The following is an 18,793-nucleotide window of genomic DNA, read 5'->3' on the forward strand; positions in this document are numbered from 1 at the left end:
TGTTTTGAATGATAAATAAAGTTTTTTAATGTTAAATAACTCCTGATAGGAAAGGAAAATCTAGATAGTGATACAACAGAGAGAGACAGAGACAGGGGAGGGGTGAGGAGGAGAGATCTAACAGGTGTAGAGAAGGACTGCTGCTGGACCAAACGCCTCGATCAGCGCTACAGTGGACAGACAGCGTGGAGGGGAGCGTCTGGATGCACAGCGCTTCTCATTTGGAAAAAAAAAAATCTGAAAGTTTTCCCGTGGATCATTTCTCACCTTAATTATCATAGAAGTCGCTGAAGTTTGGACTTTATTTAAAAAATAAAAAAGCGGGGAGAACTCCGCTCTGATTAGGAAACTGTTAATTACCCGGAAACTCCTGCGCGCCTTGGTTTATCAGCCTATCATTGGACGCGCCAGAGATCATTTTGCTGAAACAGGTGAGAAAAAGCTTATATCTTACCTCCAATTTCGATATATTTAACTATTTATTTTACACTACAGAGATGCATCTAAATAATACGCTCACCTTATAAAAAATATTTGTAGTTCTCTTTTTAAATTACGCATATATTTGATTTAAGTAATTTACAGGGAATAACGGTAAAATTAATAAGTTTATTCATTCTTTTTTATTATCCTTTTCAGATCCATACAAAGACGCAGGAGGAATCAACTTTAAAAGAATCTGTTGATTCAAGGCACCAACTTCATTATTTCTGGCAGAAAACAGAGCTGTCCACGGATCATCCTGCCTGGAGAGATATCTGGTGACCTTTTTCTGTCTCAGCTATGGCATTAAATGAGACATCTACATGAAGTGCTCTGGTATCTAGGAGAAACCTTAAAGGACATCTTTGTACTTTATCTGAGAAAGTCATTTTGTCCCCCCCCCCCCCCCCCCCCCCCCCCCCCCTCTCCTTTTGTGGTGTGGACTTTCATGACAAACTGTTGAGACTTTGATCCATCAGAAGAATACCAAATTTTTTAGTTTTTGTTTTGTTGTAATGGTGAGACAGCAGGACAAAAAAATAAATAAATATTAAGATAGATATATTGATGTGAGATAACTGGACAATTCTTAAAAGGGAATCTTAATCTCCCTAAATGATTTTCCGTTCTTGGCTAACATTTTTTCTTGTAATATTTGAACAACCAATGCTCTAATACCTCCTACATCTCCCCCCCTCAACGTCTCTTCTCCATTTTTCCTTCCAAACTGTTACCTGGAGAGGCTTCATCGTGGCCGGCACTATTCCAGCCAAGGGGGAGGAGGACTTCCTCACACTGGCCGCCTCTCGGCTTAGCCGCAGGAAACGTGTGATTATAGCTGCTGTTGGCGTGGCCATGGTTCTGATTCTGTTGGTTGCTATTCCCCTTCTTGTTCACACAACCAAAGGTGGCAGCGCTGGGGGAACAGGGAACCATTATGAAATGCTTGGAAGCTGCAGGATGGTGTGTGATCCTTACGCTACTTCTCAACCTGGTCAGGAATTGATAGCTGTGTCTTCGCCCCCCCAGGAATACTCTGGAAAGAAGATAAGGTCTGGGCTTCGAGGGCCTCCTGGGAACCCAGGTCCTCCAGGAGAACGCGGGCCCCCGGGGGAGCCAGGGAAACCGGGGCCGCAGGGGCCCCCCGGTCCTGGTCCGGGGGGTTATTCTCCCTCCATCTACACCCCTAAAATTGCCTTTTATGCAGGGCTACGCAAGCAGCACGAGGGCAGCGAAATACTGAAATTTGATGACGTGGTCACCAATGTTGGTAATTACTATGAGCCCAGCACCGGAAAGTTCACCTGCCCTCTGCCTGGCATCTATTTTTTCACCTACCATGTACTAATGAGGGGTGGTGATGGCACTAGCATGTGGGCAGACCTGAAGAAGAATGGACTGGTTAGTAGAAATGTGTGTGTGTGCATGTGTGTGTTAAATAGAGAGTCTGTATGTAAATGCAACACAAGAATGCACCACAGATACTTTTTGTTTTGTTGGCTATCCTGTCTCATATTCATCCCCACAACATTGAGCTCTTTAGATTCAGAGCACAATCCACTTAGCAAGTGGCAACATGACAAGCAAAGAATGAAAAGGCAACCCTTCTCCTCATTAAAGAAGTGGACATGCTATATAGTCTTAAAATCTCAGCCTTCACATATTTGCATTCCCACATGTATTTTGGTTAAATGACAAGTGGCAGGATGCAGGCGAAAATACCAGACTAATTATTAGGATTCCCACACATAGCTTGATTATCGCCTAAAGAGAAGTGCAAAAGAGCACAGGAGACATGTCTGTTAGAATGTGAACAGTTAGGTTTGCACCTCAGCTTAAGAAATAATGAATTTAAAATCGACAGTCCACTCATCCACTTCCTCATTCCCCAGACTCTAATTAAATGTAGGGGTAGTGTTAGGAAGGAGACATGGAGATCATAGGGATTTCATCAGAGAAGTCCAGGTTCTGAGAACATTCTTCCCATTGCTTTGTTTCATTCAATCATTATTTCACTGATTCATTCATTCATTTGTGAAGGACTATAAACGTAAATGGGTTTCTGCTCAAACCTTACTTCGCAGACATGAGGTGTATTAAGCATAACTTCACAGCGTCATATGAAGCAAAACGTAAAAGTTGATTCTGGATTGAAAATCCATTTGATCACAAACATGAAGGTGTGTTTAATTCTAATGCTCCGCATTGTCATTCAAGTCATTTTAGCCTGTTAAATAATTAATTCATCTTGGATTAGATCCCCCTCCCTCGAACCACGGCTGTACCTTCCTTTCCTAACCTCATCCTGACTTGTTCATTGATTCTCCATTAATTATCTTTCACTCACCTCAATTATTTAACCTCACCCAGGTCCCTGTGACACCCGTCAGGTGGCTTCTTTAAACATTTCTGGCAAACTAAGTGCACGCATAACAGGTATGGGTCCAAGAAGAACTGCAGGTGGATGGATATAGAGAACTAACACAATTCTGCAGAATTCATGATCATGTTTGAAGTTATTAAAGCCTGGAGGCAGTTGGGTGCCATGCTCGAGGCCAGTCGGTGGCTTGGGTTAAGTAAATCAGGGGTGTGCTTGACAGGTTGCATTCCTGACTGTGGAATCAAAGAGGCATGTTTTAACCATTGCCGTAGGTGCTCCTGCTTTATTGGATATTGTCTCTTGCTGTTTCTTTCAAAATATTACCACAGGCATAATTTTGCTGTTTGCCTTTTCATCCCCTGCTGTAAAATATTTGCGCCTTCACAAGTTAGGTCATTTTATTTCAGCTCTAATTTAAGTTCCCAAATTGAATCCAAATAGCTTCTGCTACAATAATGACATGCCAAGGTGTCTATCTGACGGTACTGAAAGGGAGAATAGGAGAAGAAGAGTGAGCTGATGGCCCTGGGTGGGGCAGGAGACGATAGATGACTTAATGGAGGTTTGGAGACAATGGGCTGGTAGACGAGGCATCTGGGAGGCTGGGTTTGAAGGCCAGTATGAGATCAGGCAGGATGACCGATGTACACCCACTCAACACACAGCTGCTTGACAAGTGATCAAGGTTGACTAAAAAAAGGAGTAGAGGAAAGTTATATTCTAAGGTGTTTACAAGAAGAACAAGTATAAGATGCAGTAAAAGCAGCGTAAGCCTTTTTCTGATCAAATCAAATAAAAAAAATCCCATGTTCAGTCTAAATACTAAACAATGTTCAACATTTTTTTGCTCTTTGATCAGAGATTAATGTACAAAAAATCAATACATAGTGGAAAAATCAAATGAGTTAAAAAATAAAAATAAAAATTGACAGCTCCCAACTAAAATTCGAGATTTGCAGAAAAATTCTCCCCCACTTGGGACAAGCATGTAAAGAAAATGGATGGATGGACATTTATTTTTCTTTTATTATTTGTATTTTGTCCTTTAAAGCAATAAGTGCTCATGAAAATAATCCAGTCAAGGTAAGACTGGGTTTAGATGTAATCTAAACTTTCATTTTATGCTTTCTTATAGAAATTGTTCTCAAATTTTGCCCTAACAAATCTTTAGGCAGGTTTTTCAATGCAGAGGTCTGCCATGTCTAAATTATGTAAATTTTAAAACAATAGTAGGTAAAAAACAGCCCTGACTTGTAACTTGTACTCCAGCTTTAGATGGACCACAGTAAGGTTAGGTTAGATCTCTGCACTCCATGGAGGGGGCGGGGTCCCATTGGCTGTATACAAAAATAAGCATAGGAACACAGTGTTCCTGGCAAAAGAAAGATGACATAACATGTTTTTATGCGTACTGTAAGCCCCCCACCCCCAAGTGTTCACCACATCACGTATCATATTGATAACATTTAGGTTGCTATTTCGCGCAGGTTCTGCAATTGTTACAGAGTTTGGCACAAAGTTTGTAGATTCAATATCTATCACTTGCATGCTTTAAATCCCAGCTTCTCGATGTAACTTCCACAAATCACTGCACCATAACATTGCATCTGAGCAAGGGGGATTTCTTATCGAAGGGGGAAATCTTCAGCCGCCTCAGTGTCTGTAATTGACCTGTGAGTATCTGATTGACAGAAACATCCTGTTCTTCTTGGGCAGATTAACAACCCTGTACGTTCTCTGCTCAGCTAAGAACAAGAGGCAGTAGTTGATGGATGAATGTATTTCATTAGGACACCTAATGAGTCCATATGGATTTCACCTTTCTCAAAATAAATAGTTCTAAACATTTCTCATTTCCATAACTGATGGTATAAATGCATTTAATTACTCTGCCCCTAATGTCCTGTCAGAGATACATGACTTGTAAATGACTTAATATTCCAGGTTTTACCAGATGTTATTAAGACAGTGTGTGATGGTGTTGACATGCTTCTCAAGCTATGAAGAGTGGTAATGCGTCACATTTACCTTCTCAACTGCACATCCCACACTCTCCTCATTAGCAGAGCTGCTAATCCAGTTATTTATAATAATAAAATTCGCCTTTGAATATCTATATTAAACATTCTCAAGACAAGATGCTATGTAGACAAATAGATACTGGCTCTGCTCATTTAATCTGGTCCATGTGTTTTTCTTTCTTTTTTTTTTTTTTTACCTGTCACAGGTCTCTTTTAATAGCCATGCTAAAGGTCAAGTTATTTCACACAGTAATGTTAAAATGTCATCACTTGCTGTAATGACCAGTGCCAGGATTAACTTTCCCAGTATAGTTAGGCTGCAGGTGGAAATTAGTCTCAAAACGGATAAAATACACAGAGAACTGTAAGAAAGAAAATTATAATCTTTTGAATGTAACTACATGTACATCTGTGACTTTTAACTTCCCAAAAAGTTATTTCAGTTAGATCCATATACACAGGGAAGCATATTTCTAGTATTTTCTTTTTCATTTTCATCGTAAAATTATGGCTTCAAGTCAATGAAAGCATCAAATTAGAGCTGTGCAGTAAATCAATCCACAATCATGCCTGCACAACATATTAGCTTGTGCAAAATTGTAAAGTCCTAAACCAGACACCATTAGAAAGATTTTATCTGGGTTAAAACAAAGGACTGGAATGTGATATACATGTATATGGTTTTCTTTTTACATAATTGCAAATTATTGCATTTATTTGAAATTTGCGGTCCAGAGTTCTGAAACAGAGCAGAGAGGGAAATAATCCAAGCTGCTTGAACTCCAGTGTGAAATTTTAGTTAGTGATTTGGGAAGCCAAGTCATATGCTGCTGTTTTTCACTCTTTTTTATTGAGGCTAAAGTCAGGGAGCACTTCTACAAACAAATTTTAAAGCATGTCATGCCTCGTAAGGAGATGCTGAGTTATTTCTAATGCCAAAAGTACATATTTCTATCTCCATCATTTTCACTGGACAAGGAGTTGGCTAGACCCTATAGGGAATCTATGTAGTATTTTCAAAAGGGAAATAAGCACACATCCCATCAAACATGTAGAATAACTGAGGCTCAATGCATTCTGGGTTTCCTTAAAACCTTAGTAGTAGTACCAGTGGATTTGACCACCTTTTTGCATCCATCCATTGATCCAATAAACAATGCAAAAGTAATATATACTACATGAACCACTTTTAGTCGGTTCTCATTTCTGTAGATCATTATTTGCTGGTCTTATATAATATTTATTTAGCTTTCATCAGCTAAATAATAAGCTAAATACATATTGGACCTGGTATGACAAATACCATTATAGTTTTCCGCTTTATTATAAGAAATGACTAAAATAATAACTTGTTGAAATTATAGTTTAGTTCATTTAGACACATCACCTTTATATATAGTAAAATGGATAATATTCCTAAGTTGAACATGAGTTAAAAATCACAAATGCGTTGTCACTGAATGGCAGGTAATAGCTGTCTAAGGCATGGTTCGGTGCCTAAATCGCTTGTCACCTTGTAATCCCAGAGCTCCCAGTGGAGAGGAAAAGCCTATTTAATAAATATTCTATTTCCACAACATCACCTCATCCTCATCCCAAACCTCCTGCTATGTGCTTTGGTCCCTTAGGTAAGTTTAACGGCTACTTTTCTATTGTCTCCGCTTTAAGAGGTCAGTATATCACTGGGAATGAATCCTGTCAGTTTTATTACCAGTAGAGCCCAGCACTACGGATAACAACAATAACAACACTTCATACACCCCCACATCTCCCCGGTCTCACAAAACAGCTTTGCTTGACCAGGCTGTTACTCCAGGCCCCCCTTTATCAACTTTTTGGCCAATATTTTTCCCTCTGCCCTCCTCTAACACTTTGTTTTGTCTGTCCATGTCTGGGTTTTGTGCAGCAACTCTATTTTCGGTAGAAACAACCCGGCAGCTGCTCCTCATTCCTCCAACCTCCTCCTTTTCCCTTTCCTTTAGTCCGTGGTACTCTCCTCCCAGGCATGTTTACAGGAGGCCCAGTAATGAAAGGGCTAGGAGGATACAAAGGCAGCCAGAGGCAAGCCCTGGGGCCCCTTGCCTCATGGCTCACAGCCCCTCCAGCTCCTGGATCAGCGCTGCATGTTGCCTGGTTCACATGGATCAGTCTGTCTTCCAGCCATATCCTTCTCCTCTCCTGGCTTCCTGTCCTAATCCTACCATGTCTCCCACATGACTTTCTGTCTGAAAACTGCATTAATTGATAGTCAGCATTGTTCCTTCACACATAGGAACCTCGGCTACAGCACCAGCTCATTTAACATGGGCTCAGAAAAGCAAAACATCTTTATTGATGAACATTATATTGATCAATGGAATTAAAAAAGCAGCTCTGAAATCATTAAAAGCTGAAAGACCTGGTGAGGGCAAAGATATTCCCACATCTACTTTGAGTTGGGTTAAAATAATGAGCGTGGTGACATATGCCTGCTGTCGATAAAAAGTCACAACAAGAGAATTGCTGTCAGAAGCAGGCAAAGATGCAAATTTGATATTGGCTGTCACTACTTGTGCCAAGGAGAACAATTTAGCCTTTACAGATGAATATGTAGTAGATTTATTATTTGGGAGATGTTCACTGCAAGAAATTACAATCTCACTAAAAAAAGAACCATCTACCTAATTTCTAATTACAGTTTGTTAAAACTGTAAGTCAGGGTTACTTAAATTGCAATCCAAATTAATAAATTGTCCAGCCCTCAATCACAGATCAACATCACATATTGTAGGGACATGTTTTTTCATTTAAAAAGATAATAAAATGACAAAAAATATATATTTTTAATTCTAATTTCAATGTAAATATTAGCACAAAAACACCTTCCTTAAGTCACACGCAGATTTGGATGCACCCTTTTATAAACTTGACTAAATGCAGTGAAAGCTTTCTCAGACAGAGTGACACATGTCGCCTGGCTGTAGCTGAACTAAAAGGAGTTTTTAACTGAGGAAAATAAAGAATATTTAAGACAAACTCATTTTAAGACATCATATTCTATCATTTTAATACGGTAAATCTGCTTCAGATAGTTTTAAATATTGATTTTCTTCATGAATATTTTCCTAACTTTCATTGCTTAGATTATTGTTCAGCAAGTGAAACTCAGAGGTGTAAAAGTAGAAGTATAAATCCTACTGTTTAAAAGCACTTCTGTGGAAGTTGGAGTATCACCTTAAGATTTTTAATCAAGTAAAAATGTAAAAGTACAATTTTCAAAACTATTTAAAGTATTAAGTAAAAGTAATTCAGGAAAAAAATGTTAAAGACTGATGCTTTGCTGGGTTGGAGGTTTTGAGGACCCAAATGCAGAGGTTGACGAGGCAGAGGTGAGTTTTGTAGATTTAATTAACTGAGGAAAAAATGCAAAACCCAAAGTACAATATACAAGGAACTAATGATGTTATGAGATGAGCCGAGGCTTCGAGGCATGTGTCGAGTAATGGACGTTTTTTTTTTTTTCCACAAAGGGCGTGCAAAAGTATGATCAATTTAGTGGAGGGGCCAATTTTATGATGTCCAAAGCCTTGCTACTCTGATACCACATAACCGCTTCTGGAAGTGGTTCAGAAAGTTTAAAAACTTCAACGGTATTTAAACAGCCAGTATTCAGTCAAGATGTGGAAGCTTGTAGTAGAGTTTCGTTCAGTTGGATAGAGTTTAGATAGACTGGTTGTTTTTCTAACAATCTAGTTGGTCAAAACTATTTTAGTTTGATCAAATAATGTAATGATCAAAATCTAAGCAATCTAGTAGTATTGTTGTCTGGGGAGTAGTTACTAGTGTTAGTTACGTCAGCTGTAAGACATTGACTTCCATTCCTGAGGTTGATGGTTCCAGACCTGCTTTAGACTTTTGAAAGTTGTGTATATACTTAACAAGAATTTTGGCTAATGTTACTAATTTGTATTGGTTTGCCCTAGTAAAAATATAGATTGGGTAAAACACTGACAAATTAGATTGGTTGGTTTAGCCAAAAGGTTGGTTGAACGCATACCTTCCAACCCGATTAAAACCAGTAACCGTGGAAAAACTATTATGTTTGAATTAAAATGACCAAAACCTTTTATTTTGCTCATCGTTGCCCATTTTGCACTAACACTTTCTCTGTCTGCTTGAGCTTATTTCACTAAAATAGCAGAAACAGTGTAACTTAAACAACTCTTCTAAGACGTTTTACACGAAAAAAAAGAAACGTACAAAAGATTATTATACACACAGTTTCAAAGGAACCTAAATGGGAAAAGAAAATCAAGAAAAACAATTGCAAAAAAAAAATCACACATTATATTACTAACTGTAGTTCTGCACTCCACCAGTAAGTGTTGACATGTTCCCATGGAGCGTCATGAACTGTGGAGATTGTTGAAGCAATTTGGCCAAACAGTTCAATGACTCATGAGGCTTCATCTCACCATCACTACAAGGAAGCAAAAACCAGATACCTTCAGGGGAACGATCACATGAGCAGCCAGGAAAAGATGAGGAACCAGCACTGAGGAACAGTACTGGGAGAGTATATATAGGAGAGAGAACAGACTGGAATAATGAGCTGACAAGGAACAGGTGTGGATGCAAGCAACTAGAAGGAAGCCAAGGGGAAAAGAACCAAACACAAGGGGGAAGCAGAGAGCAACTCAAGATGAAAAAACACTGCTAGAAAACTACAAATACAAAGAAACTAAAAATAAACAATAAAATCCTTTACTTAATTTTCTTAGTTTTATAACTAATGGTAACATTGTCAAATTTGACTTGCATGATCTTGACAACCATTTATTTTGGTATGTGGCGAACAACAAGTTGGTGCAGCACTGAGTCCAACCACAACTAAATCAGTAGTCTGGATGAAACTAATTATTTTGATGGTTTTTATTTTTTCAAAATACCAACAGGCCATAATGAAAATAAGCTTAAATGAAACAAAACAATGTAGTATATTTTTAAAATGTAAGACCTACAAAGTAGAGATAATTGCAAAAAATGTAAGGAGTAGAAGTAGAAAAACTGTCTAAAGAATTATTACTTAAATTTCTACTTAAGTAAGATAAAAATGTATTTCTGCTTTTGTTACTTGACACCTCTGGCAAAACTACATCAATAATAAATAGACACAACTGCTATTAATTGCACTTACTGTAAATGCATTTCGCTTGGCGGTTAAAAGTACATTTTATTTTTGTAGACTCCAGTGTAATCGATTTTGCAGGAATGGTTCAAAAGTTTTCTTTTGTTTTGTTTAGAAGCTATTTAAAGTTAAATTCTGATCAGGTCAGCAAAAGACAGAAAAAACTGTGGTTAATCTTGGAGGAACCACAATCAAAGATTACCTTTAATGTCTTAAAGCAACTCTATCCTCAAAAAACATTCTAGTTTTGTATAAAATCTCTTTCACAAATCTTTAAACCAGCATTGGACACATTACAGAGTTAAAGCAATTATTATTTATATAGAGACAGTGAATCCTGCGAATTATGTCAAAAAAAGCATAAAGATTTTTAAGCCAAATATTAAAAAAATCAAGTTATAAAAAAAGGTAGATATTCAAGTGATTTAAGTGAACCCCAACGCTGCAAAACAATCTTTACTTTGACTGAAAACCCTATTATTGCTTTTTTTTCAATAGATGTTTCCTTCTTGAATTTTATTGGGGACACACCACCAAATACTTTGTAAATAATCATGTTTTAATACAAATATAACGAATACTTAAAGACACCTAAACTTCCATTCATGAAACCTATATGATAATTATTTCACTGTACATGTTTTATCATAATGAGCTCTACTTTAATCTTTAACCTTTCAGGTCACCAGTTAGATACAGCCTCCAGGGCCAAACAAACTTGATTATTACAAAAAGAAGACAGAAAAGACAACTATGTATAGGAGTTAGCACATCAACTGCTTAATGGACAGTGTGTGATACAGTCAATATGGATTTCTACCCATGCTAACATGTCCTAGAGGCCCCACAAAGTTAGAAAATAATACTTTGCAATTTGCATCTTTTTTGATATTATTAGAAGGTATTTGCATGTGGTGATTAGGAATTTTAAGCTGCATTTTAGGGTATATGGTTTACCAGTTGAATTAACTTTATTGCTAAGAGGTGGTTAATGATTTTTGATGTGGCATTTGATTCACAGCCTATAATTTGGTGTTAAATCCAAGGGCTGTTTTATAGACTTAGACTCAACTTTATTTATCCCTTGGGATTACTCCTTCAAGGTAATTCTGGTTCTAGTAGCTTATATAGAGTACAAAGGGCAGAGTTAAAACAAGATACCATTAAAGATCAAAATATAATAAGAGTGTATATACAGTAGTACAAAAGAGCATAGGAAAAGTTGTAATGTCCTGGAAAAATGTATTGGACGCTATTCAAGAGTTTTATTTAAAAATTATAATATATCTCTTTAGATGTGATATCACATTCATATTCATATGTTAGCCTAAAATACAGGCATCTCTTTTCTTTTCAGTTGTCAGCACCAAAACAGTCTTCTGGACTGGATTAAGCTTATAGAAAAATTAAATATATATATATATATATATATATATATATATATATATATATATATATATATATATATATGTGTTTATATATATATGAAATAGAGTCAAAGTACATTTGGAACCACGTACAGCCCGCTAAGTTACCTGGCAATGTTTAAGACTAAATATTAACCTATTAATCTAAATATTTGGATTTCAATGTATACATAATAAAACATTGATTCTTCAAAAATAAATGGATTCCAATTTAGATGTAGTATATTTCCAAATAAAACACAGAATACTAGAGTAGACATATGTAAGATAAATGTGGACATATATACAAACCAGGAATGCTGTTTACTTCTTAATATGTGATGTCAGGGATTTCTCCTTTGTTCTGGTTCATTATGGATGGCAGACCTGTCATGCTGTTTGTTGAACGAGGCATCCAGAGCCCATATCTTATTTCATGATGATGTCAGATTGTGTTTAACCAATAAAGCATAACATCACAATTGATAAATGTCCAGATAGGAGCAAAATGAATTGTTGCAGTGGTTAAAAGAGCATGTATATATTTTTAGTTTAAGTAATGGAGGCTGTGCTGCTCCGTGAATGACTAGTTTCAAATTGATATGTACTCGTTAGGATGGGGTCCGAGTGATGGGAGTGACATGGTAGCAGTTGAATTGCAGATCATATTCTGTGGCTGTCATGGAGATATGCGTAGCTTGTCGGGCTGCTGACATAGATTGAGTGCTCCCTGCCCAGAAAGCTAGACACAAGGCCACTGATGTCTGTCATATGTCTGATGATTGGGATAGCAACAACGCAATTATTAATACTTGCAATTTATGTTTTTTTTTTGTTTACTTACAGATTTGTACTTAACTTTTTTAAGTTTTAAAGAATGCTGTAAAACCTTACATTGTATATATATATATATATATATATATATATATATATATATATATATATATATATATATATATTTATATATATATATATATATATATATATATATATATATATATATATATATATATATATATATATATATATATATATATATATATATATATATATATATATATATATATATATATATATATATATATATCATAACTAAAAAAAATTATCTTCTCACCCCTTGTGGGGTGGTATGTGTCATCCTCAAGCTCGGGTCCTCTACCAGAGGCCTGGGAGTTTGAGGGTTCTGTGCAGTATCTTAGCTGTTCCTAGGACTGCATTCTTCTGGACAGAGACCTCTGATGTTTTACCTGGAATCTGCTGTAGCCCCTCTCCCAGTTTGGGGGTCACAGCCCCCAGTGCTCCAACTACCACTGCCACCACTGCTGCTCTTACTTACCACATCTTTTCTAGCTCCTCTTTCAGCCCTTGGTATTTCTCAAGCTTCTCAAGTTCCTTCTTCTTGATGTTGCTGTCGCTTGGGATTGCCACATCTATCACTACTGCCTTCTTCTGCTGTTTGTCGATCAGCGCGATGTCTGGTTGGTTAGCCTTCACCTGTTTGTCAGTCTGGATCTTGAAGTCCCATAGGATCTTAGCTCGGTCAATCTCAACTACCTTAGGAGGTGTCTTCCATTTTGGCCTTGGGACTTCCAGCCGATATTCATGTCAGATATTCCTCTACACTATGACAGCTACCTGGTTATGGCGTTCCATGTATGCACTTCCTGCCTACATTTTACACCCTGCTGTTATGTACTGTATATATATATATATACATATAGGCAAGTAACTTTACTCTACTACTACTACTACTTTTTACCTACTTTATTAAAAGTAGCTGAAATTGTATAAAGCTCAAGATTTTCTTTTACTTATGCAGGAGTCAGGTATGTATGGTAAACTAGTAAGACAACTGTCCATGTAAAATTTGATGTTTAAATATCACAAAAAGTTACAAACGAATAAAAGAACAAATAGTCTTTAGATCTGACTGAAAGAAGCCGAAAGAAATGCACTAGTAATTATTAAAACAGTGAAGATTTATAATTATATCACAACTGTCTGCTTGAAAGATATATGATTACTGTAGATGGTTTTGCATCAAGGTCATTTGTCCTGATGAAGGTATCCAGTACAGGCTGTAATTTGATCCAATTTAGTAGGAATGGAAAAATGATTTTTATATTATTCTTTTTCTTGGAATGCTTTTTTTATTCTAATTTAAGATTGTGTGCTTTACTGTTTTTTTTTTTTTTTTAACTAGTCACATCATCCTGTTTCAGCCCAGACTTGGATGAGTCCAAACCAATACATTCATTTGGGGATTTTTATTTGTCACTTCAGACATTTAGAAAATTACTTTCTAGTGTACTTAGGACAAATATTTGAATGCATAGTCACAGAATTTTATTTTTAAATACTTTTATTATAAAGCTGTATGTCTGACGATAGGAATGTGACTTTGTGTTCTTTTTAGAATAGAATAGAAAATCCCTTTATTTTCCCACAATTGGGAAATTGTGGGTAGTTTTGGCTTTGAAACTCACACACAGATGTCATTATAAACCAGCCTCTTTCCTACTGTTGATTCGTGAAAGGTTCTCTTTGTTGAGTTCTTGTTTATATTTTTGCTAAGGTCCCATATGAGTTGTTGATTGTTTCCTTCTAGTGCTCTGGAGCACTTCCCTTATATAGAGCTAGTATGTGGCTCTTTTTAACTTACAGTTTCCACTGCTACTTAGAGCATTTTCTCTTTTCCTGTATTCTGTGTGTTACTTTGTGTGTGTCTGCAGCAGGTTTTGTGTTTGCTGCATGCTTACCATTTGCTGCTCTCTATTTTCTGTGACTGCAACAAGTCTCCATTGCGGCATTTTCCCTTGCATGTTTTTCTGTGTATTGATCTAATTTTTGTATAATTTTTTATTTGCATTATAATGAAATATGTGTTTGCATCGTGTTAGCACCCTTCAGCCACCATACTGTTTACCTTTTCCTTTGAAAATACTTTTGCATTTACTTGAGTTCTCCTTGTCTGATATAATAATTGTTTTGAAGAGCTAAAATATTTAAGTTTGGCAAATAAACTAAGCATAATTATTGCTGGGGTATCTATATTTTAAGAGCTGCACATTATTTTCATGCATTTAAAAATATGACAGAGCAAAGATGTTGGACTAGCTTCTTTAATGAATAAAGATTAAATAACATGTTTAAAATATTTTTCTTGCTAAACAGAAATTAAATTCAAGTTATGTGTGTCCACACTGAGTGAACCCAATTAAATGTGTTAACAAACAAGCAAAGTTCCACTGCTACATGGTCAATAAGACCCATCCTTTGCAGAGCATGCAAATGAGAAACTGTCCACCACATTCAATATCGTGCACATCGAACTGGTCCAGCATCATAAGCAACAGGTCAATAATTGATGTGTTAGTGATGCTGTTTATTGGCTTGTTTCCCAAAAGACAACCTGTTGTCCGTCAGTGAGCAACAGTATGTCAAAAGCCAATCACATGTCTATCCACAGGTCTTATCCTACCCAAATTCAATCAATACACAATTCAGGATTTGTGGGTCGCTGGTCAAAGTACAATCAATCCATTCAGTTGTCAGCAATGTAAGTGATGTTAGACAACTTCTGCCTTTCATTTAATGGTTGCAGTAACTGGTTGTAAGTCAGTTCAAAATGAAATAGGTGAAGTAACCCTTGTGTTAAAAGAGCTACAGTTGGTTATTTTGCTCTAACTGCCAGTGTGCATGTCCTTTACCAGGTAAGAGCAAGCGCCATTGCACAAGATGCTGATCAGAACTACGACTACGCATCCAACAGCGTGATCCTGCATCTGGACGTCGGTGATGAGATTTGCGTGCAGCTGGATGGCGGAAAAGTCCACGGAGGAAATCAAAATAAGTACAGCACTTTCTCTGGATTCCTTATCTACCCGGACTGAAGCTAAATTAACAGCCAGAGAGGAGAAAGGAAAGGAAGCAACGGACAAGGGTTGACACACATCTACATTATGGATGCAAATAAATGCACATAAGACAAAATCCACACACATACATGCATGCATGTAATCACATGTGCACACACCTACATAAACATCTGATGGCATTACGATGGATTGCATTGAATTAAAGTAAGAATTAAATTAAAGTGTAAGATACCGAGCCAATCATCAGCAGCAACAGTATTTATATGAACCTTATTGTGCAAATAGAAATATCAGGATACTATATGGTACAGCTTAAATAAACTATTTAACACCAAGGCTCAGAAATATCTTAAGTATTACATTGTAATCTATAATAACTGACATGGTAAGAACACAGGTAAAACAAACACCATAGGTTGGATAATTAACATTCTGTAATGGTGTTATGGAGAGGAAATTGAGGCAAAATCATGTTTATTGTTTATGTTGAAATATTGTCTTTCAGTATGTAATTTCCATTCCAATAATCTTTGCAGCTCCTTTGGAGTACACACAGAAGAATATTTACACAACAGTTTAGATGATATTTGATCTGAGATAAGGCATAGAACTGATTAAAAAAAAAAAGATTTTTCCTCCTTGTCTTCATTGTCATACATGTTGCAACATACAGTGTTTTTTTTTTACATTTGCTTGAGCTGCTGTTAAAGATGCAAAAAGCTTCAGAGTATAACAATATATATTGCAGAAGCACTACTTTCATACTGAAAAAAATGCACAACAAACCCAACCATAAATGTGAGTACATTTAATTAGTGGAACAAATAATTGATATCTATTAATTAAATGTGTCTATTTTTTTAATGTACTTTTATGTTTTTTAAATTGCAACGGCCCGTTATTAGTAATCCACAAATTCCTGTTCACCTGAAGGTTAAATAAGACAGAATGCAGACAAGGAAACAGGCCATTCAAGAGATCTCGCCAGCAGCAAAGTTTTCAGTTTGAAATTTTGTCAATGCATATAGTTGCTATATAGCTGAAAGCAAATCTCTATATTTGCTGCAGTTTATAAAAATACACTAAAACCTATTTTTCTCAGTGTCTGACTTTAAATCAGAATAAGCTTTTTCTTTTTATCGTTTTTGCTCAGTTACAATAATCAAAACTATGTTTTCTTACTAAAGGCCAGAATAACTGGGTAACAGTATTTAGCTTCATATATACTAAAATTATTATGCATTTAAGCGGTTTTTGAAAAGTCAAATGATGATATCATGACTTCATAAGCCTCTGACAGATAAATTCCAAACATTGGAGTTGAATGGAGGGGGTAACACCCTCCTTCATTTTTACATAATAGAAAAATTCAGGCCCCATGTCTGGTTCATCCTTAAGTATTTACTACTGTTTTTTTTTTGTTTTTTTTATAGTGACCTGTATACACATTTCATATGCCATATATTGTAGCCTGTGTAGATGTTGCTCATTTTAACGCATGATTGAAACACATCCAGCAAAAGGCACAAAATCATTTAATAATGAATTAGTTATAAGTAAAAGACTCGACTCACTTATTTCGAAAAACGTTCCTTTTGAGTTTCTAAAATCTTAAGATGCCTGAAGGTGCAACATTATTCTGCTAGATAGCTAGAGCTGAAACAATTAATCAGATTAATCATGATTAATCAATTATTGGAATTAAGCGTCAGCTAATTTAGTAATCGATTAATTGTTAAATGGAGTAAAGAGACTCAAAAATAAGTCTTTAGCTGACCCGCCTAGAGCAGCATTAAGATAAAAAATGTTTTTTGTCTGTCAGTATGCTCTGTTCTTTGCTCCTCAAGTGGAAAAGCTTTATTTTCACTTAAGGAATCTTTTGCTATCCGATTATTAATCTAAAAAATCATTGAGAGATTAATCGATTTGCAAAATAATCGTTAATTGCACCCCCACAGCTATGTGTTAAATATCCAGCAAACATACTGTTTGCCCAGTTTTCCAAGAGATAATTGTGTTTTGAAGTAAATGTGCAAATAAACAGTTCCTAAACCGCAGAATAAGACTTTGTAAGGATGTCGGCTGAGGCTAGGAAGATGGTGTCATTATACAGAGTGAAATCAGTCTATTATCTATTTCAACAAAAAGACCCTTAAAAAAAGCCATTACTCTAATAGAAGTATAAAGAAAATTAATTTTGCATATACCGGTATATAAACCTTAATCATTTGGTTCAAATCGGAGGCCTGATGTTATGTTGTTTTATTTTGGTTTGATCATTTTGTTAGAACACCAGACGAACTGAAAAGTACAGGAGTGGCAGCATCATGTTGTGTTACTACAGGGAACTTACAACTCCTAGGCATTTCACCATAAAAGATAACATCGTAAGGAAACACTATGCAAAATTATTAAAGAAGCATGTAAAATAATTGGCTTAGAAATTAAGGTGTTAGCAGAAATAGGTCTTCCAGGTAGACAATAACTCCAAAGACAACAAAGTTAACTGGGTGGTCATCACAAAGCCCTGATTTCAATCCCACAGAAAATCTGTTGGCAAAGCTGATGTGTGTGAGCAAAAATAGTAAAAATCATATAATCTCATTAAGTATTCAGGTATTTATCACATCAAAATAAATGTATTAATCCTATCTGAGCTAAAATAGGGAAAGCTTAGTCTGATTTAATGTTTGATATTGACAAAACAAATGTCTGTTAAGTGTATATAAACATTTGGTTTCAACTATATCTTCATTTTTATTTTGAGTGCTAAATCCTTTAGAGGGTATGGTAAATGAACACATGTTGGAGAAACATATCACAATGTATTTTACACTTGAAATCTGCGTGTACATGTATTTTTTGAAATTCATTACAGAGAAAATGGGCAAGAATGTATGAGTGAATAAAAGTCACAGATTTTGTGTTTTAAATGGTGTATAAGACATTACATTAATTTTACTATAACCTAAAACCCCAGTGACTGTTTTCCGTTCATTACATGGGAACAAAACAACTTTGGGATGAACAGTCTGGGTTATTAAAGAGGTTGAGTGACCAATTGCAATTAAAACATCTGACCAACTTTGTCTGTGTCTTTGAGTGTTATTTTGGACCCAGTGAAAGCCAGCGTAGAATACAGATATGCATATTCACCATGGCCGCACAACTCTACTAACATCATGCTCAGTTTTATTTAAGGTGACCACTCTGACTTAGTTGTGTCAGTTGGCATGGTTGTATGAACCCAGAGCAAAGATCGAAGCTGAAGCAGCCTCTGCCTGTTGCAAAATGGATTTTCAATATAAGACCCAAATATCACTCCTGCTTTATAGGCCTCAGCTTATCAGGCACCCTGGATCAACAAGGCCCAGACATTTGATACGTTTTAAAGTAACACGACAGAGATCTATGTTACAGCGTTAAAGCAATAAATCTGGAAATCAATCAGAAATATA

At 36.2% G+C, this 18,793-nt stretch overlaps 1 protein-coding gene across 1 annotated transcript; it reads left to right on the forward strand.

Moving 5' to 3' along the window:
• Positions 1-899: 899 nt before the first annotated feature.
• On the forward strand, positions 900-17,191 carry c1ql4a (complement component 1, q subcomponent-like 4). The gene is made up of 2 exons (XM_038282984.1): positions 900-1,884; positions 15,171-17,191. Exons 1-2 carry the CDS (start codon positions 1,339-1,341, stop codon positions 15,348-15,350), a joined length of 726 nt encoding a protein of 241 aa, XP_038138912.1. The 5' UTR covers positions 900-1,338; the 3' UTR covers positions 15,351-17,191.
• Positions 17,192-18,793: the final 1,602 nt, after the last annotated feature.

The sequence above is a fragment of the Cyprinodon tularosa genome, unplaced genomic scaffold, assembly GCF_016077235.1.
Source record: "Cyprinodon tularosa strain WSP-4 unplaced genomic scaffold, ASM1607723v1 ctg19, whole genome shotgun sequence".
Lineage (NCBI taxonomy): Eukaryota > Metazoa > Chordata > Actinopteri > Cyprinodontiformes > Cyprinodontidae > Cyprinodon > Cyprinodon tularosa.

Coding starts and splice junctions, on each gene's coding strand:
- c1ql4a (XM_038282984.1), top strand. CDS start 1,339: ATGGTTCTGATTCTGTTGGTTGCTATTCCCCTTCTTGTTCACACAACC. Junction 1,885..15,170: donor ACCTGAAGAAGAATGGACTG/GTTAGTAGAAAT, acceptor GTCCTTTACCAG/GTAAGAGCAAGCGCCATTGC.